Here is a 22591-nt window from a genome sequence, read left to right on the forward strand (position 1 = left end):
GCGCTTTACAAATACACATGTTATGTTATGCTATGTTATATTGGCCAGACTTCACAAACAGTTAAAAGCCGTATTCTCCAACATCGATCAAGAATTAAATGCACCATAAAAGGTGCACCGCTAGTTGAACATTTTTGGGAACTGAAACACAAAGCAGACGACATCCAATGGACAGTGCTGGCTGTTATCCAACCGAAGATGGATGGTCCTTCAACCTTGATAAGGTTATTGAAGTTGGAAGCAAGAATGATCGAGAAATTTCAAACAGCCAAAATGGGACTTAATGACTGTGATGAAGCGTGGTCCCTTATTAGGTGACCCAATGTGCTAGGACATTGAATTTGTCGTGTGGTCAATATTATGGCCGTAAGACTTTGATTCATAGTTTAACAATTCGATTGTATGTATTATAGCAGATTGAAATGAAAGTTTGTTTTAAATGATATTTGCTGATACACTGTATAATGAGATGCATATTTGATCGACGCAAGATGTTTCATATGGACAGATTGATGAGTTTTTCCAGACGCACTATGGTAAAATGACCTTAAACAGATGCCAAGAAATAATGAAATAAGAGATAAGAGCTAGGCATATAGTCTCTGATCGGGGGTCGAGCAGCTCCAAGATGGCCGCCGCAGTAAATTATACTTGGTTCAGGGGCGTAGTACGTATTTATAAAGCTTGCTCTGCTGGGAATGTCTCTTTTGAATAACAGGAGTATTCACTTTCCTTTGTACGGCTGTCACAGCAAGTAAGTAGCTTAGAATCAGACTTATGCCGAGTCTGGTAACAGGAAAGAATTAGCGCAGTACTTACAAGATGGCGCTTACACCACTCCATCTAAATAGATATACGCGGGCTAGTGGCAGCCCGAGTCGTCACTTTAAAGTCTCTCTCTGGTGAGCCGCAGCTCCCGCGACTCACGATAGAGTTTGAGCAGTGTTACAGCATCGTCCGATGACACAGAGATCGCTCACTTGTGCTGACCGGCATAATATAGGAAGTAAGTGCACATAGTCCACGGTTATCGATCTGTATAGGATTTCTAGCGCACGTGTAGACCTATTTTAATATTAAAAAAGACTTTGATGCTCCCTTCATTTTTGTTGTTTATAGAACATTTCGTAAATAATATACAGTTGCCGGTTTTTTAAACGAGTGCCGCAAGCAAATAGGTAAGATGAGAATTGCGTGTTCATAAAATCACTCTTGATGGCACTACGTTTGTGGAGCTGAGAGCTAATAAGTTTTGGTTTGCGTGTTTACTTTTACATGGTCTACAGCACTCGGGAACGGAGTAACCTAGTTTGGATATTTGCTTCACAGATGGTAAGGTACGAATTATAACCTGGGTTTTTCACTGAGGTTGCATGTTGTAGTTTGCATGCTTGACAACTTGAACCACCTGGTTTTGCACCTTTGTTTTGTGTGCAATTTGGAAACACCATAGTGTTAAGAGTAACACCTAAGGCATGAGAATTGACGGCTAAGAGCAATATAGAGTTGTGATTGAAAGATTCACAGGATTCTAGAAAAGGTATTCTGGGACTGATATTTGTCACTTTTGGTGTTAGTTGATGATAAGGTGTATTCGATGAGATTGTCCCTAATGTGTTGTTTCAATTTTTAGAGTGGTGCCAGCGTTCTCCGACAGTCCTGATGAGGCCTTGAGTTGTTAGGCTGAAACGCGTCGACATATTTCTAATGGGTCCAAGGAGTCTGGGCAAAAAATTTATTGATTCCCAAAAATTTGTATAGCACTACTTACTACCTTTCTAAAAAAAAAGTTAGGTAGCATACAGCTGGGTGCAAGACCCTTGGCCACCATGTGATTGTTGATCACTACGTTTACTGTTTTTTTGTGACTATCCTATAATATGTTGGAGTAGGGCACATGGTTTTAGACATTGTATGTATTGTCTGTTTCATAAGCCTGGTATTCATGTAAATGTGTATATATAAGTGTATATAGGTTCTCCTTAGTGTATAGATAAGCATTTTTCCTCTGACTCTGATGCTGTTGCGTATTATTAAATGAAATAAATAAGGGAAATAGCTTTACCCTTCTGAACCAAGAGTTACTATTGGTTCTGTGCAATAATTATTGAATTTGTCCCTTTCCTGCTAATTTTGTGTGAGTATTTCAGTTCTGTGTACAGTCATGATCCATGTTCCAGGACATCTAGTAGATGTGTCTTTATATCACTATCAACATATTGCTTGGTCATGAAGTTGTGTAGTTGCACAGGCTCAGTCATTTCAAAGGGGTTTCCTTGCTTATGCATGAAATTAAGAAGGCTGTCAACATGTTTATCAAAACATTTCTCTCTCTTTCCCACAAATTTGTGGTCAAGATCAGTTTCTCAATGGTCCATTAATTTTGAATGTGTCATCTCTCTGAAAACATTGCAAATAGAAAGGCATCATGGTAAACTAGCTTTCATTGAGCAACATTCACTTTTACGAGCCTGACCAACAATTCCCTTGGAGTTTTTCTGTGATCTCTGGATTGTCTATTCCAGTTTCCTATCTGGAGCCAAAGCATTGAATCTTCCCTCGCTGTCTTTCACTACAAAATGTCTTCAGATTAATTTTCTGTAGAGGTATGGTTTTTCCAACTCTAGCTTCTTCACTCTTTCCAAATACCAGTATTCATATCTCAGGTAGATTCTGCAATCGAATTAGTGAAACACAGTATTCAGTGACTTCACAGTCTGCACATACAGCTCCCAATCACCTTCCCGATCAGCATGTACCAAGATTTTCACTAGCACTATCATGTGTAAAATATTTCCCCTATACTTGCAAAGTTCTGATTTTTCTTCAAATTTTTTGAAAAACTCTATGAACTTGGATTTCTGATTTTGAACAGAGTGTTTTGGACATTGCCTGACTTTGCTTTGTGTTTTTTTAATAAAATGCAACCTATACCTTGTTAACTTCTGAGATGAGATATGTAAAGCCTAATTTGTCATTCTTGTTCAAGAAATAATTCCAACGCAATGTTTCTATAGCCTCAGATATCATGAGCATACCTTGTAACAAACTAACGTAATGAGTTCCACTCAATGCTGACTGGACAGTTTTGCTTCCAAAGATTCCAGCCTCAATAAATGCATCATCTATGCCACATCAACTGAGATAACTTCCTGTACACCACAATGCAATTTGTTTCATGTGGAAAATGCCCATCATTGGATATAGATCATCAGATTCTACTGGATTGGTCATAGAAATGTCAGCTACAATATGGAAAACACCTTAATTGTAGGAAATTGGAAGGATGGGCTGGTCTTCAAGCTGAGCATGTACATTTTGGAATTTGTTTAGAGCTGTGTATGCTGTTGCATAGATTGTGACTAGAGATGGTATTACTGGTAAAAACCCAACCTTTTTCAGTTGGACAGTATTCTGGAAATTTGAGCATGCATTACAGCTCACAGAGAAACTGGCTTTTCTTCATCCTTCATTCTGCACTGAATAAGTGATATGATAAATTCAGATAAATCAGCTTTGCAGATTGCAGCATCATGGAGAAAAATATTCATATCCTCAGCCAGTTTGAAACTTTCTGGTAGACTGAGACTTGTTGATGGCATGTAGTGATTTTGCACATGTTGGCAAGCAAGTTGGGCTGTAAGTTTACAGCTTTATTTGTTTATTCCTACAGCTAACATAGCTTGTTTTCCAGCAGGTACTTCATTGGTATAGTCTTGAAAAAGCACCAAGGCAGTTTCATGATTGCTGGATGTTCCAGAGAAAGAAGAGCTGTCGTCAAAATCAAAATGATCAAGAGCAGCAATTGTAAATCCTTTCCTCGTAAAGTGACTTTGAGGCGCATGCTGTCGGATTCAGAAGATTATCTTCCACTTCTTCACTTATATCTTTAAAGCCATCATCAATGATGTTGGCTTCTGTTCCCAACTCAAGAGGTTTCATTTGGAACAGTTTTGCTTTGCTGATATTAAATAATGATGTAAAAACAAATGTTAAGACAAATTCAGGCATTCTTGTTGGCTCCCATGATTTGTGGAGCTTTGGGCATCACAAAATGTACCACTAAGGCCAATATCTAAATCTTTCATGATGTTTCTTAAAATGGTTCCTGCGATTTTGCTGATTCCTGGGATCCTATTTTGGCAGCAAGAACTTCAGAAGTCAAGTTAGCTGAGAACACCATAAGCGGCTCATTCTTTTTGTTAGACTGACAAAAACGAATTCTATCATTGCAGTGCAGCAAAATCTTAAATTCATTATTATGGATCAATACAGTTTAATCAATATTGACCATTTTTTCTGTGATCTCACTGAGTGTGAACCCATAGCCAGCACTCAAAACATACAAATCTGCTGCAAATACTTTCACTTTGCTGTTTAGATCAGCTACTTGGCTGAAAACTTCATCTTGGAAGAAACTAGCTGCAGATAAAAACATATTTGCCCTTTGAGACTCACTTACTCTGCACTTTAATCAATCCCTTTGGCCCTTGTTCTGGCTAAACCACAGATAACTCATTGAAGATCCTGTGCTTTCTGATCAGTTGTTGGAGATGGATGAGGGGTAGCCATTGATCTTCTAAGTTAATGGGCATTGAGTTTGGTTGTCATTGCTTTCTCAAAAGACTTGGATTCTCGTTGTGATTCACTGGTTTCTGCTATTTTTTTGACACATTTTCTCCAGGCTTTTTTTCCATTACATACGAATTGTAGCACTTGTTATTACAATGATAAAATATTTGATCTTCTTCACCCATCAGTTTCAATCTTTTGTGAACTTTGTGGTGTGGTATTTCTGCAGCATCTCGAACTGACTTCTGTCGAGCCGCAGTTGATGTTAGCTTTTCTTTTGGATTAATTTGGCATATGACACATTTTTCGTTGTTGAAAGAGTCCTCAGATTTTGTAGTTAGCAACAATTTGTCAGGAGGTAAAGATCCTCAGCTACCACCTGCTTTGCTCATGTTTATGAATTTAAATCAACAAAAAGCCCAAAACAATATTAAAATAAACTACCAATATGATGGCTAAAACAAGTCATTATTGGGCTTCTATTTTGGAAACTGGGGGCAGGGTTGCTCTGAGGAGTTATTTTCTGCCTCTATAAGACCACTTGACCCCAAAACCTATTCTTTGACACCAAAATGAAGAATATAGGTCTCACGGTTCCTGAAATATTACATCATCACTGCAACACATCTGCCATTTCGAAACATGTCATCCAGAAAAATAATTGCCCAAGATTAGCAATGTCTACCCATTCTAAATTACTTCTCTAATGACATAAAAACACAAATCAAAAATGAAAATCTACAGACAACAATTTTTTTTCATGCAGGTATATCTAGAGGCCAGTACTAAGAAGAAAGCAAGGTGGTCCACTTTTTGTGGGTTGCAAGGCGATTTATCATCACTTTGAAATCAGTGTCACTGGTAGCAAAAAATATAAACTAAATTGACCCCCAGAGTAGCTACCAGTGTCTGAATGTTTTAATCATTCTGCCTATCCCTTTTAAATTTTCTATGTGAGAAAGGTAGCCCAGACATAATTTAAAAGCTCACTCTGCCAAAATCAGCAGGGGGTATGTGCTAAATGTTTTCATTTTTGACAAATTATTAAGACATTCAAAAAAGACGAATAGGAAATATAAATACTCAAAATAAAAACTAAACATACACAATTTTCTAAACAAGAAATAGTGTTCCCTATTATCAAAAAAGGTAACATAGAACATACAAAATATAAGATTCAGTGTCCTGTTTCATGGAATTACGGTAACTCTAGACCTGGGTGGACATCTTGCCATCACTTTGCCATATTGTCTCCATGGCAAGTGTAAGCAAGCAGTGGCGGCCGGCAGCTTTGGGAGGAGGGCGGGCGGGGCACACACACAAACACACACACAGACTCATTCTTTCACACCCAGACATGCACGCACGCACGCTCACCCATTAACAACACTCATTCCATTCAAACATGCACGCACGCACCATTCATTTTCAGTGGCGGCCCGTCCTTTAGGGCGGAGGGGCCACGCCCCCCCACCCCATGAAGAGTGTCTGTCAGGCTGAACAAAGGTCAGCCTGACAGACACTCTTTATGTTCAGGTCAGGCAGCCAGGAGCAGACATGCGCGATTTGCGCAGACTCCTGGCTGCCTGAGCTGAACTTTGCTGGGCTGAGGAGATCACGACCCTTATGGGCGTGACCTCCTCGGCCCAGCAAAGGTGCCTCCAGGCCCTCCCCTGGGTGACGTGGAAAGCGTCACCCATTGACACTCTCCCTGGGCGCTTCAGGTTTAAGCCCTGAAGTGCCCAGGGCGAGTGTCAATCAGTGACACTTCGTCACAGAGTGGGGTGGGGTCAGCAGTCTCACTGACCCCATCCCACTCTGTGACGAGGCTGGGACTGCTGCCTTCCCTCATTGGCTGACCTATGGTCAGCCAATGAGGGAAGGCAGCAGTCCCAACCCTCCCGGGACCTGGAGGCTGAAGGTAAGTGTGTGTGTGTGTATGTGTGTTATGTTTTACATTGAATGTTTGGTGCGCGCGTGCATGTTTGAGTGTTATGAGTGTTGTTCATGGATGTGCGTGCGTGTGTGTGTGTGTGAAAGAATGAATGTGTTTGATCTTGTAAAATGAATGTTTGGTGCGTGCGTGCATGTTTGAATGGAATGAGTGTTGTTACTGGATGTGAGTGCGTGCGTGCGTGTGTGTGGAAGAATGAATGTGTGTGAATTTGTAAAATGAATGGTGCGTGCGTGCATGTTTGAATGGAATGAGTGTTGTTAATGGGTGAGCGTGCGTGCGTGCATGTCTGGGTGTGAAAGAATGAGTCTGTGTGTGTGTTTGTGTGTGTGCCCCGCCCGCCCTCCTCCCAAAGCTGCCGGCCGCCACTGCTTTTAATCGCCAGAAGCCTCGTGAGTTCTTCTCACATGACCTGTTCCGCACTTTCAGTGACTCAATTCTTTGTCTTGCTTAAGACTGAATAATGGAAAGTTCCACAGCGCGGGGATCAGTGACCTTGAAACGCAGGAGAGACCACAGCACCAAATCCGCTTTATATTCTGATGATACCCTGAGCAAGTCCATTTCTGGTCACTCTGGCATGGACTCGATTTAAATTGAGGTGACACAGGTGAAAGACGAAAATACACTCTTCCAATGAATTGAAACACCTTTACACGAGTTCCCATTCTCTGATAAACCCAACGCATCGGGAAAAGGTTCGGCCCAGATGTAAGCATTAACTTCTCATTTCAAAATCTTCACCTTAAGTCCAAAAGGGCCGAGAATGATTTAACTCTGCTTCTTTTGTAATGTCACGGGTAAACCAGTTTACCACTATTCCAACAAAAAGGGGGTATCAAAACGAAAAACTGTCCTTTTATGGAAATTGTGACACATTTCAAGATATGGAAATTTGCATTGCCAGGTGAAACACAAAAGGTCCATATGCAAACTAAAGTTGTACAAGTGAACTGCGAGTCTTTATATTCAGCACCATGATTTGCGACAGTAAAAAAGCTTTCTTTTCTGCTAAAATAATTAAAAAGAAAACCTTTAGTAAAATTTCTGCATGTCAACTAGCAAATTCCTATTAACAAAAGCACCTCAAACGATCACGAGTGCCAGCAGCAACAAAGTGTCAAAATTAAATATGATCTCGTTAGTTTTGCATTCCTTACCACAGCCCAAGTCATTGTCATTAGAAACATACATAAGGCGCTCAAGTGTAATCTCCTTAATTGCCACCTCCACCAGAAACCTACTAACATCTGTCAAGAAGAATATAACATTCTCTTATACAAAGTCAAAACCCACCTCAATAAGCTTGCTTATGCCAACAGCCTTCTCCTAGGTCACTTCTTCTATCACTTGCTGGTGTTCTCTATGCAAGTAGGTCAATCTTCCACTTTCTATGTCCTTACCTTTCTTGCCCAGTGGCATCACAGACACACAGGGCTTCATTACGAGTTTGGAGCTTGGACGAGATAACCACCAAACTTGCATGGATGAGACTGCCATCAACCAGGCAGCCTCACCCCCTATTGGACTGACCAGCGGGATCGTCGTATTGTGCCCGTCCCGTTCCATCTGGTCAGCCCAGCGAGAAGAGTCCTACTGTATTGGTAGCGCAACAAAACCCTCAAAATATGTACTGTCTATAAAACAGACAAGGTACATTCTGAGGGTGCTGGGTAGGGGGGCCCCTGCCCTGCCAACGTCATGGGCAGTTCAGGGCCCCCTGTGGCCCACTGCACTTCCTTTCTGCTAGCCTTTCATGACAGTTAAACTGCCATGAAAACGGTGGCGGAATGGGTACTTGTGATTCGCACTGCTGTGCTGAACCTCCGTTAGCCCATCAGGAACCATGCTCCTGGCGGGGATAGCAGTCCCTTGGTAGTCCAACCGCCACGATCGCAATGTGGTGGTTGGACTGTATGGAGTCCTGCGGTCCTTACCGCCACAGCGAGGCGGATGGTCAGGCAGGTGTTGATAACACATTCCACCAGAACAGCCACAAGAAGAACCCATGGACAACATTTGAATATGCTGGATGCTGGTAAAAAATAACCTGCACAGAGAAGAGGGCGACGATTAGTAGGAGAGGGCAAGAAAATGCACAGGAAAATGAGTATATGTCCAACAGGCTAGGCTGTATGTTATAGGATTAACAGGGTTTCTGGACACAAGCACGATGAGACAGACGTACTTATACTGTTAATATTGCTATACTGGGGGCATATGTTCAGACTATGTGACTACACTTATTTGTACTCTTTGTGTCATTCCAATAATAGGTCACAAAGGAACTGTATTTTCCATGCCATTCAACATAACTTGAATCTGCAGTTTTCTTCCAAAGCAGTATCTATGATCCTTGTGGTAGCCATCTCTACCACAAGGAGAGTGCCCTATGAAAGGAGAAATTAGACTATTGTTGTCTGGCCTAATATTCCTGGATTTGACCCACTTCCATTACCTGGATAGCTCCATTACTAACCTCTTCTTCATTCATAACAATATGCACTCCAATCCATACACTCCCCACCAACAACATTCCCTGATTGGAAGGTCTACCAAGAATTAGTCCAAATCATTGTCATTTTCTCTGACATCCTCAGAGGATACAGTTATTATAACTTTGCCTTGCACAGAGATGGCACACCTGATGACTGCTGTAGTTTATTGTGTTTGAAAGGGAGTTTGATGTGTAGGTCAGTGACACTGCCACAGATGGTCAGAGGGAAAGGGAGTTCATGTATACTGACAGACTGTGTAAATGATATGTGTTAAAGATAATGCTTTAGAAGTGAGTTGCACCTGAAGTTTCAGAGATGTCAGGAAGAGGAAATAAGGGACATGTACATGACTACATATCTTGGCCAATGAGATAGGGTAAACTGTTGTGATTTTCATGATGTGCAATACACAGGGACAATCATTGGAGTGGTGTTGGTTGATGAAATAGCTCACTTTACAGCGATCAGGGCAATTGTATTTAGCAATCAATGAGGAATGATCCATTGAAACTGACAATAATAGTAAAGAAAGATTAGTATCTGAAGCTTATTACAACCAGAACCTATTAAGCCATGAACAAATGTATTGCAATACTAAGTTAAAGAACAAAGGCTACAGAGCAAGAGCTACAGTTGAAGGTATTTTTCCAAAGGGCATTTAGCAATGGAAATAATGCAATTGTTTACCATATGCAATTCATTGTGATTTTTATTCTAGTATGTGGGTAGGATGTATGCAGGAATACAGCAGCATGGCATGATGGCTAGCTGTAACTGGCATAGTATATACAACTCCCATCTGTTGAATAGATATTGGCCAGGACACATCCTTTAGTAGCTTTAAGTCCTCCATTGTCATTTTGGCTCCTGTGCCCGTAGTGCTCGTACCAGCTATAATGCAGGTGGAGAGTTTTTTGGCAGGGGTAAATATTTTCAGTTCAGGTGGAAGTATATCAATAAGCATGTAAGTGGCAGTTATCAAATGTACATTTAGAGTCAAGATTCATATTATTACTTGAAGTTGTGTTTGTCTAGTGGCTTTTGTAAGGGTTTACAAGTTCTCTAAATACATTGTTCTCAGCAGTGGTATGGTTTCTTGGTATTAGCAGTGAATTGCCATATGTTTTAGGGTCTTTAAGTAAAGGCTTGGTAGTAAGTGTTTTTAGTGTGGGGATACCAGGGAGCCATAGTCTCCTATTATTCAATTATTTCCACTATCTCTGCAACCAAGACAACGTGTGTCCCTGGAGTGAGGAATACCCATACACTTTTTTGAAGTGGTTAGTTTTGACTCCAGGCACTAATAAACTAATGTTTGTTACCTGCCTAAAGCAGCCAGAACCCCCACCCCCCAGCAGGAAAACTGGTGGTAATCAGGGAGATCTTGCACAGTAAAGTAGTCTCAGAGCAGCGTTGTATGCTCTAGCTATGGTGCTACAGGGGCAGAGTGGAGCCAGTATGTGGTCCTGCTCTCAGACACAGCAACAGTTTCACCAGTTGCATATTAAATGGAACTGGGCCTTGAAATATCAGATACAGAGATTGTGGACCTGGGAGTACAAAGTCAGGAAATTGCTGACCCAATAATTCCAAAGACACCAAACCACTCATAATTCATTAATTGTGAGTAGCAGAATTCCACCAATAGCCATTCGTAATCTAGGAGTAAATCATGTGATAATTGATGCTGTATGGATATGGATTATCTTGTACCTATACTAGGATTTGATGGTACATTTCTGCAATAATCTCCCATTAAAATCAAGCCTAAAACCTGTTTCCAACATATAAAAGCTTCAAAGTATCTCACATGGACTATGATCACTGCTGATTCTAGCTCTACTAAAGACAGCGAAAAGGAGCAGTAAATGACATGAAATTGTAAACAAGGAGAACAGCCAGAAAGGCACTGTGGTCATGAAATAAAAGGGGGCACACTTAATTTAACCGAAGAGATAAAAGTATATTTAAATATATAAAATTAATCATGTAAGCTGTTAGACCTGACACTTTTGGGTGGTAATCCGCCAAACTTTTTGCCTCATCCCTCCAGTTTACTGAATTTGTTTTTGTTCTTGGTTTTGGGACTCTGTGCACTTAGCGTTGCTAAATAGTGCCAAAGTGCTTGAGCTCCCTGCCTACAACATGGTACAATTGGCTCAACCTAATTGGCACATTTACGAAGGTTCCTAGTAAAAGGTTCTACATGTACCCAGGTCCTGTAAATTAAATGCTACTAGTAGGTCTTCAGCAGTCATTGTGCCACTCACCAAAGTAACATTTTAAAACATGCCTCAGGCCTGCCATGGCAGTCTGTAGAGCAGTTTTAAACTGTAATTTTGATCTGGCAAAATAAACCCCTTACCAGACATAACCCTACCTTTTTAATACGTACAGGTCATCCCTAAGGTAGGCCTAAACTCTCCCAGGGCAGGGTATATGCCGAAGGGAGGTGGCGGTTCCCAGGTCCCATATCAGCCATGGCGCACGGAGATAAGGTGAGTATGCAATGTATCTTCAAACAAGAAAAAGATTTATGACCTGTACAATCCCTGAGTCGACTGGAGAACTGTTTAATTTTGGCATTGTAAACCTACTTAAGGAGAAACAGCTCTGACCATGATGCATCATTTATGAACTCACTATGAGGCCCATTGGGGGTGATACCAAGATTACTAATGAGCAGGATGAACGAGAACTCCCGTGAACAAGGACTAATTGATAGTTTGAAACACATTGGGAGCCCGTGATTGGCTCAGTTTGTGCTGCTAATAAAAGCTATGATGCAGAGTGCATCTCAGTTTGTGGGGCCGTTTGTTGTGAAAATATGTGACGGCATGGAGAGTACCACCGCAGATGGAACAGGTCTTATCTTGGCTTGGAAATATATGCAGCTGAGGTTTGGAGTGTCATGGCAGGCAAGGGAAAATGATTTACAAACTGTACAATCAATGAGTCCACTGGAGGACTGTTTAATTTTGGCATCATCAACCTACTTAAGGATTAACTGCTCTGACCATAATGCAACATTTATGAACTCACTATGAGGCCCACTGGGGGTGGTTCCCAGATTACTAATGAGCAGGATGAAAGAATAATCATGTGAACAAGGACTAATTGATAGTTTGAAATGCGTTAGGAGCCAGTGATTGGCTCAGTTTGTGCCGCTAATAAAAGCTATGACGCCAAGTGCATCTCTGTGGGGCATTTTGTTGTGGGAAAAACAAAACAAACACAAAAAAATAATAATATATATATATATAGTGCTATTTCGAGCAACTGTATTAATACTTCCACATTCACACATTTCAATTTTATAACTTTATTACCACAGTAGAGCTAAGCAAACATAAGAAAACACCGTTTACTACATCCCAGATTGCAAGGACTTGACAGAGGGAAAAAACCTCTAAAATATTCACGTCCTTTTTTCAATATGGTTTTACCGTGCAGCACAAATTTTACCTTGCATTCTGATTCAAGTAAATAACTTTTTTGTACAAATACACATCAAAACTTGCCAAGGCATAAATCATATATGCAAATGTTCATAGTATGTTATTTCTTGCCATTGTAGTGAAAGGGGTGAATATCATGACCAATTAGAGGCTTCGATTCCCTTTCCACTTCCAGGAATGATAGTTAATAGCATATTACACTTCGCACACCTACATATATACTATATAAATATCTACTTATAGTCTATTCAAACCATTTCAAATGAATAGCATAATGTTCTGCGCTGACCTGACAGCTCGCATCCCAGTAGCTCCATTCTTAAGGTGCAATGTCTTCTGCACACCTGTGGAAACAGCCGTACGTACTGAGCTTCTATTGGAGGCGTGAACGAGTTTACGTAGGGAGTGTTGTTGTCCACATTTCCACGAAACACCTATAAGGAGAGCACAAACTATCACTATTTAAAGTCATGAGTTGTCATTTTAAGAGTAACAGCATGTCTCGCTAGCTTCACGGTTGGCTAAGTGTCCTGACTCTGTGTGTTTCTCCTCCCAGCCCTTGGAGTAGGGATACTCCTTTTATGTACCCCCAAATAAAACAAAAATAAACAAAATAATCTAATTCAGAACATAAGTCTCATAAAAGGAAATTGCTAATAAAACCTGGGGATTTTTTTCAAAAAGGTTAATATAGATATGTTCAAGTAATAAATCGTAATGAAAGTAGCATAAAGATTTACGTGAAAACGGGTGGACAATTATAGCATCTATTACACTGCATTACAGTCTTATTAAAAACAAACTGGAGGGGGTCGCAGCCATGACTTCAAGAGATTAAAAAACATAAACAGAGCTCACATTTCCTTTTTTGCAAACATAGACCTAAATCTTTCTCCGTCACTCGAATGCACGCATATGCGCACGCGAATAAATATGTATATAAAAAAATAAACTAAAATGTAATCCTGAAACTGATTACTGAATAATGCATTAATTCATTGTCACGGATGAATTACGTACGTGTCACCATTTAAAAATGTGAAATGTTGCATGCCTTAGTGCATGTCTTGTGAATCTCCGTGTGTTTGAATGCTTCTTACGTTATATAATTCAAACAAAGCAGTGTTTGTAAAGAAGGAAATTTGCTTTCTTTTTTCCATTTTTGCCTGACAAGAAAGCAAACAGACCATGAAAGATCTGGTGATATAAGAAATAAAAATGACATGTATGCGGGAACGTTAACATTACTCTGTGCACATTACTGCATGTGTATAAACAGGCAGGCCCATGGTGCAAAGAAAATGGGGCACTATATATATATATATATATTTTAAACTGGAATGGAATGTAAACAAGTGTTGATGTGCTCAGAACCCTATTTCATTGCCTTGCAGAGCCTAAAGCACAAAGGAGTGAGGGCGTTCATTCCGCCTTGGCATTAATTCATAAAACATTGCTTACGTGTCACCTTAATAATGCAAATTGCTATTATATCATGAATCTTATTTATAAGCGACATTTCATGCACTCTTTTGTACGGTGCGAAAGCGATTACACTGATATTACAACGCAATTTCGATTACTGTTCAAGGAAGCAGAGCAGTGACTGCAAACGCAGCACGCGATTGAGATCTTAAAGCCGTATTCCCTCCCACCATTCTTCTGATAAAAGGTACATTCAGGAGAATAGTCCCCGCTCAAGAGGCCTCTCCAGCTCACAGTTTTCAATCACACTTCCTTTCTTTTTCAGGTCTGTGACAGTAAACATTCAGGTTTGGGGATTTATTGTACTGATATAAACAGGTAGGCAGCAGCTTTCAGTATAACTTAGTCCTCTACCCTGTAAGCTCATCGCCTAGAACGAGGGCCTCGGACAGAGGCGAGAGAAATGCTCTCTCTGACCTGAGAATGGGGGATGAAGAAGAGGAGAGACAAGACAATGTTGTCATGCTTATGCCATACCTGAGGAGATGGGAAGCATTTTCCTCCTGCGTGGCCGAAAATAAGATGTCAGGTCTCAGCACTACAGTGCAGCTCCATATTGAGGCAGTGATGGAAGCTCTGCGACTGGCAGGAAAATTACTTCTGTCAGGAATTAGAAGACTGCCAAATAGAGAGGTGTGGGCACAAAAGTGGCAAGAAGGACCACTATGAAGAGTACAAGCAGCAGACTGATAGAGGGTCACGTGAAGTTTAGGAAGAAAAGGGATGCAGGCAGAAACGTGAGTGAGGGAGATGCCTTAGCAGACGAGGTTTACCTGTAGCATTGTACTCTTGGCCACGACAAAGGCAAGGAGAGAGGTAATTCAGGACACTGGTGCATGCATAGAAGAGGTGAGAAGGGGTTGCCAAAGAATGAGACTGCAGGGCAAATGCTAAGCTCTGTGATCCAGTTGTAGCCCAATTGAAATGCATTTAGCAATGGAGATCAAGTGGGTACCTCTGGAGAGATCACCTTGGGTTCTGGTCCAGAATCTGTATGAGATGGCAAAGGTTACCTGAAGCTTTGGGAACAAAGGGGATGGAAGAAGATTATTGGAATGTTAAGAATGTTGGTGCTGCTTTTTAAAGAGTGCCAGGGACATCAGCATGCGAAAGAAAGTATGGAGAGTTATTAAGGCTGAAAATTATAACGTTGCCGTTACATCCATGGCAGTATAGTCCACAAGGTCGGCCTTACACCAAGGGCAGGTGTCTGCAAGCATATAGTACAGAAGAGGACAACGAGCAAGCAGTTGAGTGGTGAAGGATGCGGGTAAGAGGGAAGAGGTTGAGGAGCAGTCCTCTATTAGCAGGGTTTGGCAACTGGTGCAATGGCCAGTCCAAGAGACAAGAACAGTGGGTGACATTCTCAAACATTGTTCAACTATGGCTGTACACAGAAGCGTTGGCTCTAAGACACGGAGAAGGGAGGAAGTGTTCATGGCATTGAAAATGAGAAGTAAGTCAGTAACATCTGGAGATCCAGCTCACAAAAGGCTTGAATGAGTTAATGAGAGACAACCAATAGCTGTCCATGGGGCAATCTGCAGTGAGAGTTGTGGCCATGGACAAGTGCCAAAAAATGACTGAGAGCCACAACAGGGAGGAATCTTATAGTGAGTATGTGGATGGGTAATAGGATGTATGGTGAGAAAGATAGATCATGAAATATTGGAAGAGAGGTGTGAGGGGTAGGTGATGGGAGTGAGGGCAAGGGTTTTCAGCTGTTTTACTGGGCTTGATGGGACTGCTGGGATATGTTCTTGGAGATGAGGGGCTTGACCACAGTTGAAGGGGCTGCTACACTTCAACTGAGGGAGACAGGGCAGGCACTAGGATTTCATCAGGGACAGGCAGGCATGGGGTAGAGTATGTTGGGGCAGGACCTGAGGCAGACATTGTAGCGGGGGCCAAAGAGATCCAGAAAGATACAGCAGATTAGCTGGGTAAAGTGTAGAACAGAATGAAGGAGCAGGGGCTTCAATTAATGATGTTGCACCTTCATACATGGGGCGCTGACAATTTAGGTGCTAGCTACTTTTAAACACAAAGGAAAAATATGTGTTAATGAGTATTCAGATATATTTAAGATTTTACATAGAGAACATAACTGAAAAAAGGATGTAAAGCTGACAGGAGAGAAATTACCAGAATCCGCAAGGTGCCAGCTAACATGGATAGATGGACACCTGCGTTCAAGATATATGTCAGTAAATTTTTTGAGAAGTGCCCATAATGCAATGTAGTTTTTCAAAATATTTAGAAGTGATTAAAACTGCTAGTATCAGATGTAGGGGAATGCAGGGCTAAGCTATGACAAAAGGTAAGAGTACAGGTCGAGGAGTAGCATGAACTCAAAGATAACATGGGGAACTGAACAATGAACTCCGGATGCAGTCCCTGACCCCGACGCATCCCATTACTTCATTACATATGACAAGAGGGTTTCTATCTTTAGCCTTATTTCAGTGCACACTGTGGTTTTGGATAACATATGTAAGCCCCAGGAAATGCAGGTGATCAGACAATTTGCAATTTTGCAAAAACAGTACCGTTACTGTACAAGAAACATAGATTAGATAAGTGAAAGATGGATGCTTGGTGGACCCTTTTGCTTTCCTCTACTGAAAATGTCATCATAACACCTCGTGGTTAGTATCAAAGAAGGTGGAATGAATGCCCAGGCTTCCAAGTAACCTATTAGGATTTGGGGGGTGGGGTCAGTGAACGACTTTATTGACCACAGTAAATGTTCAGTTACATATTCCAACACTGACACGGCCATGCATTTGGCTTGTAAATTAGGATTGTGTGAACATGTGTAATGTTTTATCCAAAAATATGTGAAACACCAAAGAAATTGTGCTTGAAGTGCTTTGGGTGAACAGTGAAAATGAAGGCATGCCTTTAAAAAAAAAAAAAATCTTTATGTTTACTTCTCGTCTGATCTCCTTCTGTGTATACATGCACATCTATGGTGACCTTGCCCATATCAGAGTTTTCCCCTCCCATTCTCCACTTGCAGTTCATTTCTTGTACTCTTCCATTATTCCCATTAAATTCTTTATCTTTTCCTTTATACCTGGATATGCCATGTTGACCCCTTCAAATCTCAGCAGGCTAAGCAGCACCAGCCCCGAGAAACCCCATTGGAGAACCCTCCCAGGGGACCCCAGTTACAACTCTCTGGTCCCTTCTAGCCATGTCCCCCTCTTAAAATGTTGTCAGCGTATCCCCCAGGCCTTTAAATCTTCAGTGACTGTGTGTCTCTTTAGTCAGTGACCATTCAGCAATTTCTTTTGCTCAACATTCAAACATGGGTCCATCAGACACTAACCACCCCATGGCGACATGTCATTTTGCCAGAAGGTGTGCAAGTTGAAGGAACTTTTACTTCATTTTGACATTGTTGGAATGGCTCACAATACCCAAAAAGCACTGTTAGGGAGACTGATCAAGGTGTAACTCATTCTCTCCCCAGATCTGTTCCACCACTACCTGCCAATATGTTGAGATCGGGTCATGATGCCATGTCAAGTGTAGGACCATAGCATTTTTCCTGTCCGCAACAAGGGCACACTATAAACTGGCCAACAACAACCCTGTGTAGTTTGAATGGTGTGAGGTACATGCAATGCACATAGTTGAAGTGCATTCATTTAAATCAGGCATTCCGAGAAACCTCCATGTCCAAACTGCTAGTCATTTTCCAGTTGTTATCTGTGAGTTGTACCCCAGATTGTCACCCCAAGCCATGCGAGACACCAGCTATCCTGTAGGTCTATCCATGGTGAGGCCCTTGTACATTCAACACACCTAGTGGACCCCTGCATTCAAGAGCGCCAGAGGTCCTCCCATTGGGGACGTACCTCTGGAACTCCCTCCAAAATTTCCCTGGTGGGTTGAGCTATATTGGCACACTCCTTCCTGCCAGTGTGTAACGGACATGGTCAAACTGATGTCCTTAAACTGCTTCAGGGCCTACAAGTCCAGAACCCTTGAGTAGTTGAGCCACCTGAAGGGAATTCCTCCCCTAGGCTTGAGCCCCACATTAATAGTTCCTGCCAGGGATTATTCAAATGCACCCCTTGAAGAAACTACTTCTCTCTAGTGTCTGATTCAGTTACCCATTTAGCTGCATATTGGATATGTGCTGCATAGAAATACATCTCTGTTGGAAAATGGAGTCTCTAGTTGGCAGTTAGTTTACACCCTGTCCAAGTAGAGACCCTCACTCTAGTCAGGGTAAGGGAGATTCCCAGCTCAGATAACCCCTGCTCACCCCCTTGGTAGCTTGGCATAAGCAGGAAGGCTCAGCAAAGAAGGAATGTGTAAAGCATTTACACATAACACACAGTAATACAGTGAAAGCACTACAAAAGGACACCACACCAGTTTTAGAAAATAGCCAATATTTATCAGTGTAAAACGACCAAAACGAGAAAGTGCCAACATAAAGTAATAAAGATATGTATTTTGCAAGAATTACTTAAAAATACAGTTCCTTGAAGGTGATAGCTCCATCTGGGGCTATCACAGTGTCATGAACAACAAATCCAACAGTTCAGGCTGATTGCGGGGTCACAGGCCAGCTGTGGTACCTGGAAGACCCGCACACAGTGCCTTGGAAATGTAGGGAGTCGTGGTGCTTGCGATCAGTTCGGGAATGCAGTGTCTCTGGGAGTAGGTTCTGGAGGTCAGTGCAGGGGCCGTTGGGACCTTGAAGTCCACGCGTTGCAGATCAAACTCTAGGCTGATGACGAAGTCAGGAGCGCTGGCACTGATGGTGTCGGGCTGCGGTGTGAAGCAGGACGATGTGACGTGCAGTGCCCACAGGTCATGATACAAGCAGCAGCTTGGTGATGCTTCCTGCGGTATCAGTGAGACCAATGCTGTGGTGTGAAGTGGGATGTTGTGACTTGTGGTGTCCTTAGGTCACCATGCAGGCAGTGGCATTGTTGTTGCTGGAGTCTATGCAGCAGGTGTAGGCGAACAGGGGCTGTGGTGCGGGATGGAATGGAGGTTTGTTTACATCATGAGTGGTGTCCTCAGGCCGCGGTGAAAGCAGTGGTGTCGGAGTCAGCATAGAGCGTTGTCGTCTGGGATACCAAGGATGTGGTGTGAGCAAGGTGATGCAGAGTGCGGGGCCCACAGGTCACAGTGCATGCAGCGGCTCGGTGATGGCATAAGGAGGTGGCTTTGGTGAGACCAGGGTTGCGGAGTGAAGTGGAGCACGGCTCAGGTCATGGTGCAGGCAGCACCGTCGTTGACAACGTTGTGGTGGTTTTTCTTCTGTTGCAGCACAAGTTCCTGGATGAACCTCAAGTCTTTGATATCCCTGAAACTTCCAATAGGAGGAAAGCTCTACTTTGAGCTCTGGGAGAAACTTCACAAGCAGAATAGACAGCAAAATTCAGTCTTTGTCTTCTTTAAGGGAGAAGCAACAACTGCAGGCAAACTCAGTAAAGCACACACAGCAAAGGGACAGTACTCCTCCTCTAGCTCTTCAGCTCTTCCCCTTAGCAGAGGTTCCTCTTGATCCAGAAGTGTTCTAAAAGTCTGGGGTTTTGGGTCCACTACTTATACTAATTTCTACCTTTGATATAGGCAAACTTCAAAGGAATGTCTCTGTTTTTCACAAAATCCTGTCTTGCACAGGCCTGGACCCAGACATACTTCAGGTGGTCGGAAACTGCATTGTGTGAGGACAGGCACAGCCCTTTCAGGTGCACGTGTCAGCTCCTCCCTCCCCCACTCTAGCCCAAGAAGACTCATCAGGATATACTTAACACACCTCAGCTCCCTTTGTGTCACTGTCTAGAGAGAATTCACAAACAGCCCAACTGTCAGTCTGACCCAGATGTGGATTTCTCTGGCAGGCAGAGGCACAGAAGGGTTGAGCAAGAAAATGCTCACTTTCTAAAAGTGGCATTTTCAAACAGATAATCTAAAAACCAACTTTACTAAAAGATGTATTTTTTAAATTGTGAGTTCAGATACCCCCAACTCCATACCTCTATCTGCTCCCAATGGGAAATGACATCTTAAGAGGAATGTAAATGCAATCTCCATGTTAACCTATGTAAGGGATAGGCCTTGCAATGGTGAAAAACAAATTTGGCAGTATTTCACTATCAGGCCATGTAAAGCACACCAGTACATGTCCTAACTAATAAATACACTCCACTCTGCCCATGGGGCTACATAAGGCCTACCTTAGGGGTGACATACGTGTACAAAAAGGGAAGATTTCCTATGATCTCCATATCTGGAACTCCCAGTCCATCCTCCTTCTGATCTAGCTTAAGAGTATCCAGGGCTACCCTGCTTCTATGTCCTGCCCAAACCAGGGACACCAATAGCCTATTTAGGCACTTGACTGTTGAGCGAATAATGGGGCATATCTAGTTTTGTATCACAGATAAAAACACCAAGGGGGATATCATTTTGGCAACAATAACCCTCCCTATTAAGGATAAGGGTATTCTGGTCCACAATTGGACATTCACTTACAAATCATTTAACATCCTGCTGACATTGTAGGCATACTGTTTCTCCGGTGTCCCTGACACCATCATGCCAACACATCTAAATTTGTCTGTCCCCCCATTCAAGCCAAGGTCAGGCAGGCAATCAATAGGGATCTTTTCCAATACTCCCAATGGGAACAGTGTGGTCTTGTTTTTGTTAATCTTGAGTACTTCCACCTTGCCATATTCATCCAGCTGCGTCAGTAGGTAAGGTGGAGACTCACGTGTCTATGATAAATAAAACATGGCATCATTAGTGTAAAGAGAGAGCACATGGGTACTGTGCCCCAACTAGATTCCCCCATCTCCCAGATCCCTCCAAAGCCTACCGACCAGTGGCTCCAGCACCAGTGCTAATAACAGTGGTGAAAGCAGGCATCCCTGTCTAGTGCTAGGCTGCACCTCAAAAATCCCAGACACCACACTGTTGTTTCTGGCTCGGGACATAAGGTTCATATAGCAACTTGACCCAGGTGTAAAAATGTATTCCTAATCCCATCTTTTTTAAAACCTTCACTGGGCACGTCCACTTCAGTGTGTCAAAAAACGTCGCAATGTCCACTAATGCCAATACCATCTCTTCATTCCCGTTCTGTACTGCATGAGTCAGGCTTCTCAGATGGAGGGCTGTGATCTGGCCCACTATAAATCCACACTGGTCTTCATGGACCAATTACCCCACCACCAGTATCCTCTGCAGTACCAGTATCTTTACAGACGACCTTGATGTCAGAGTTAATCATAGTTAAAGGCCTATAGGATGTGATATTTAGTGGGCCTCCCATCATTTTGGAGATCATGCAAATAAAGCCCTCCTGCATTGTGGAGGGCAGCCCCCGTGCTCAAGACTCCTAAAAGACCTCTAGTCGTTTCCCTGTTAATATGAACGTGAATAATTGGTAACATTCTATTGGGAAGTTATCACTGCCCTGAGTTTTACTAACAGATAAGCATAGTCTTTCACATTTTCTCCAGGGTTATGTCTGCTTCCAACTCTTCCTGGAAAGGCTCTGGTACTTGTGGAATGTTTACTTCAGTCAGAAAGGATGCTTTGGCCCTTGGGGTAGCTGGAACCTTGCTTAGGTGTACCTCACTGAAGTGTTCCCTGAAGGTGCGGTTAATGGCCGACTTTGAAGTGGCTTGTGCCCTATCAGCCTGCTGCAGTATCATGACAGGTGCTGCTGATGATTTCATTTTAAGAATCCAAGGTAGTCTCTGTGTACAGGGCTCCACCTTCTGCTACCCCATTCAAGGCCCACCATCAGTGGTGAGTGGTCTGCTAAATACCTCACTAGGAACTGTGCATTCCAAACCCAGGTGAGTAAGCCTCCTGTCACCAGCATTTGGTCCAACATACCATAGGTGTGGTGCATCTCGGAGAGGCACAAGTACTGCTTGAGTAGTGGGTGGAGTTCTCTCCACACATCTGTACTGCCCGTGTTGACCATTGTTTGGCATAGTGCCTCCACCATGTGAGGTTTTGTGTTATGTTTTGAGGGTGTCTATCAAGAGTTCTGTCTAGAACGCAGCTGAAATCTCAGAAGATACAAACCTGCATCTTAAAGAAATAGTGCCCGTCAGCTTTGTTGAGTGCACACCGGTTGAGACTACTGATCTTTACCCCATCTACTGTCCCCTGCATGAGGCTATACCTGCCCTCTGAGACTGCTTCTGAGTATTTAAGTTTGAAAGGTACTCTGGAGGCCACCCACAGACATCCCCTGGGCATATGCTAAATAAGTGGACCCATTTTCTTTTAGGTTTCTCGGCTTCTGTGTCGATCAAGCATGAGACAACTTATATTAATCCAGTGTTGTGAGTTGAGTGCATTGAATAAAATGGGCAGGGCCACCCCTCAGCCCTCCTTCCTGAACCCAAGCACCCTTCAAGCTTTGAGGGGCACCCTAAATATAAGCAGGCCATCCATATGTCACAGCTATCAAACTTTCACAACCAACCCCATCCCCGTAACTTCTCTGCCCTCCCTGGGTGAACACTTAGAAACATCACAACAGGGTGTCTGTCCAACTCCACGGTCACCCTACTGAGTGATTGATCTTAACTCCCAATAGAGCACATCTATTGCTCAGTAGCATG

At 42.5% G+C, this 22591-nt stretch overlaps 1 protein-coding gene across 1 annotated transcript in view; it reads right to left on the reverse strand.

Moving 5' to 3' along the window:
- The window catches only part of EDIL3 (EGF like repeats and discoidin domains 3), a 1526861-nt gene that overhangs the window by 389324 nt on the left and 1114946 nt on the right, over positions 1-22591 (reverse strand). Inside the window, exon 9 of the mRNA XM_069224820.1 lies at positions 12772-12916. Within this exon, the coding sequence (XP_069080921.1) occupies positions 12772-12916 (145 nt within the window). The remainder of the gene's footprint in view (positions 1-12771; positions 12917-22591) is intronic.

This window comes from Pleurodeles waltl, chromosome 1_1, assembly GCF_031143425.1.
Source record: "Pleurodeles waltl isolate 20211129_DDA chromosome 1_1, aPleWal1.hap1.20221129, whole genome shotgun sequence".
Lineage (NCBI taxonomy): Eukaryota > Metazoa > Chordata > Amphibia > Caudata > Salamandridae > Pleurodeles > Pleurodeles waltl.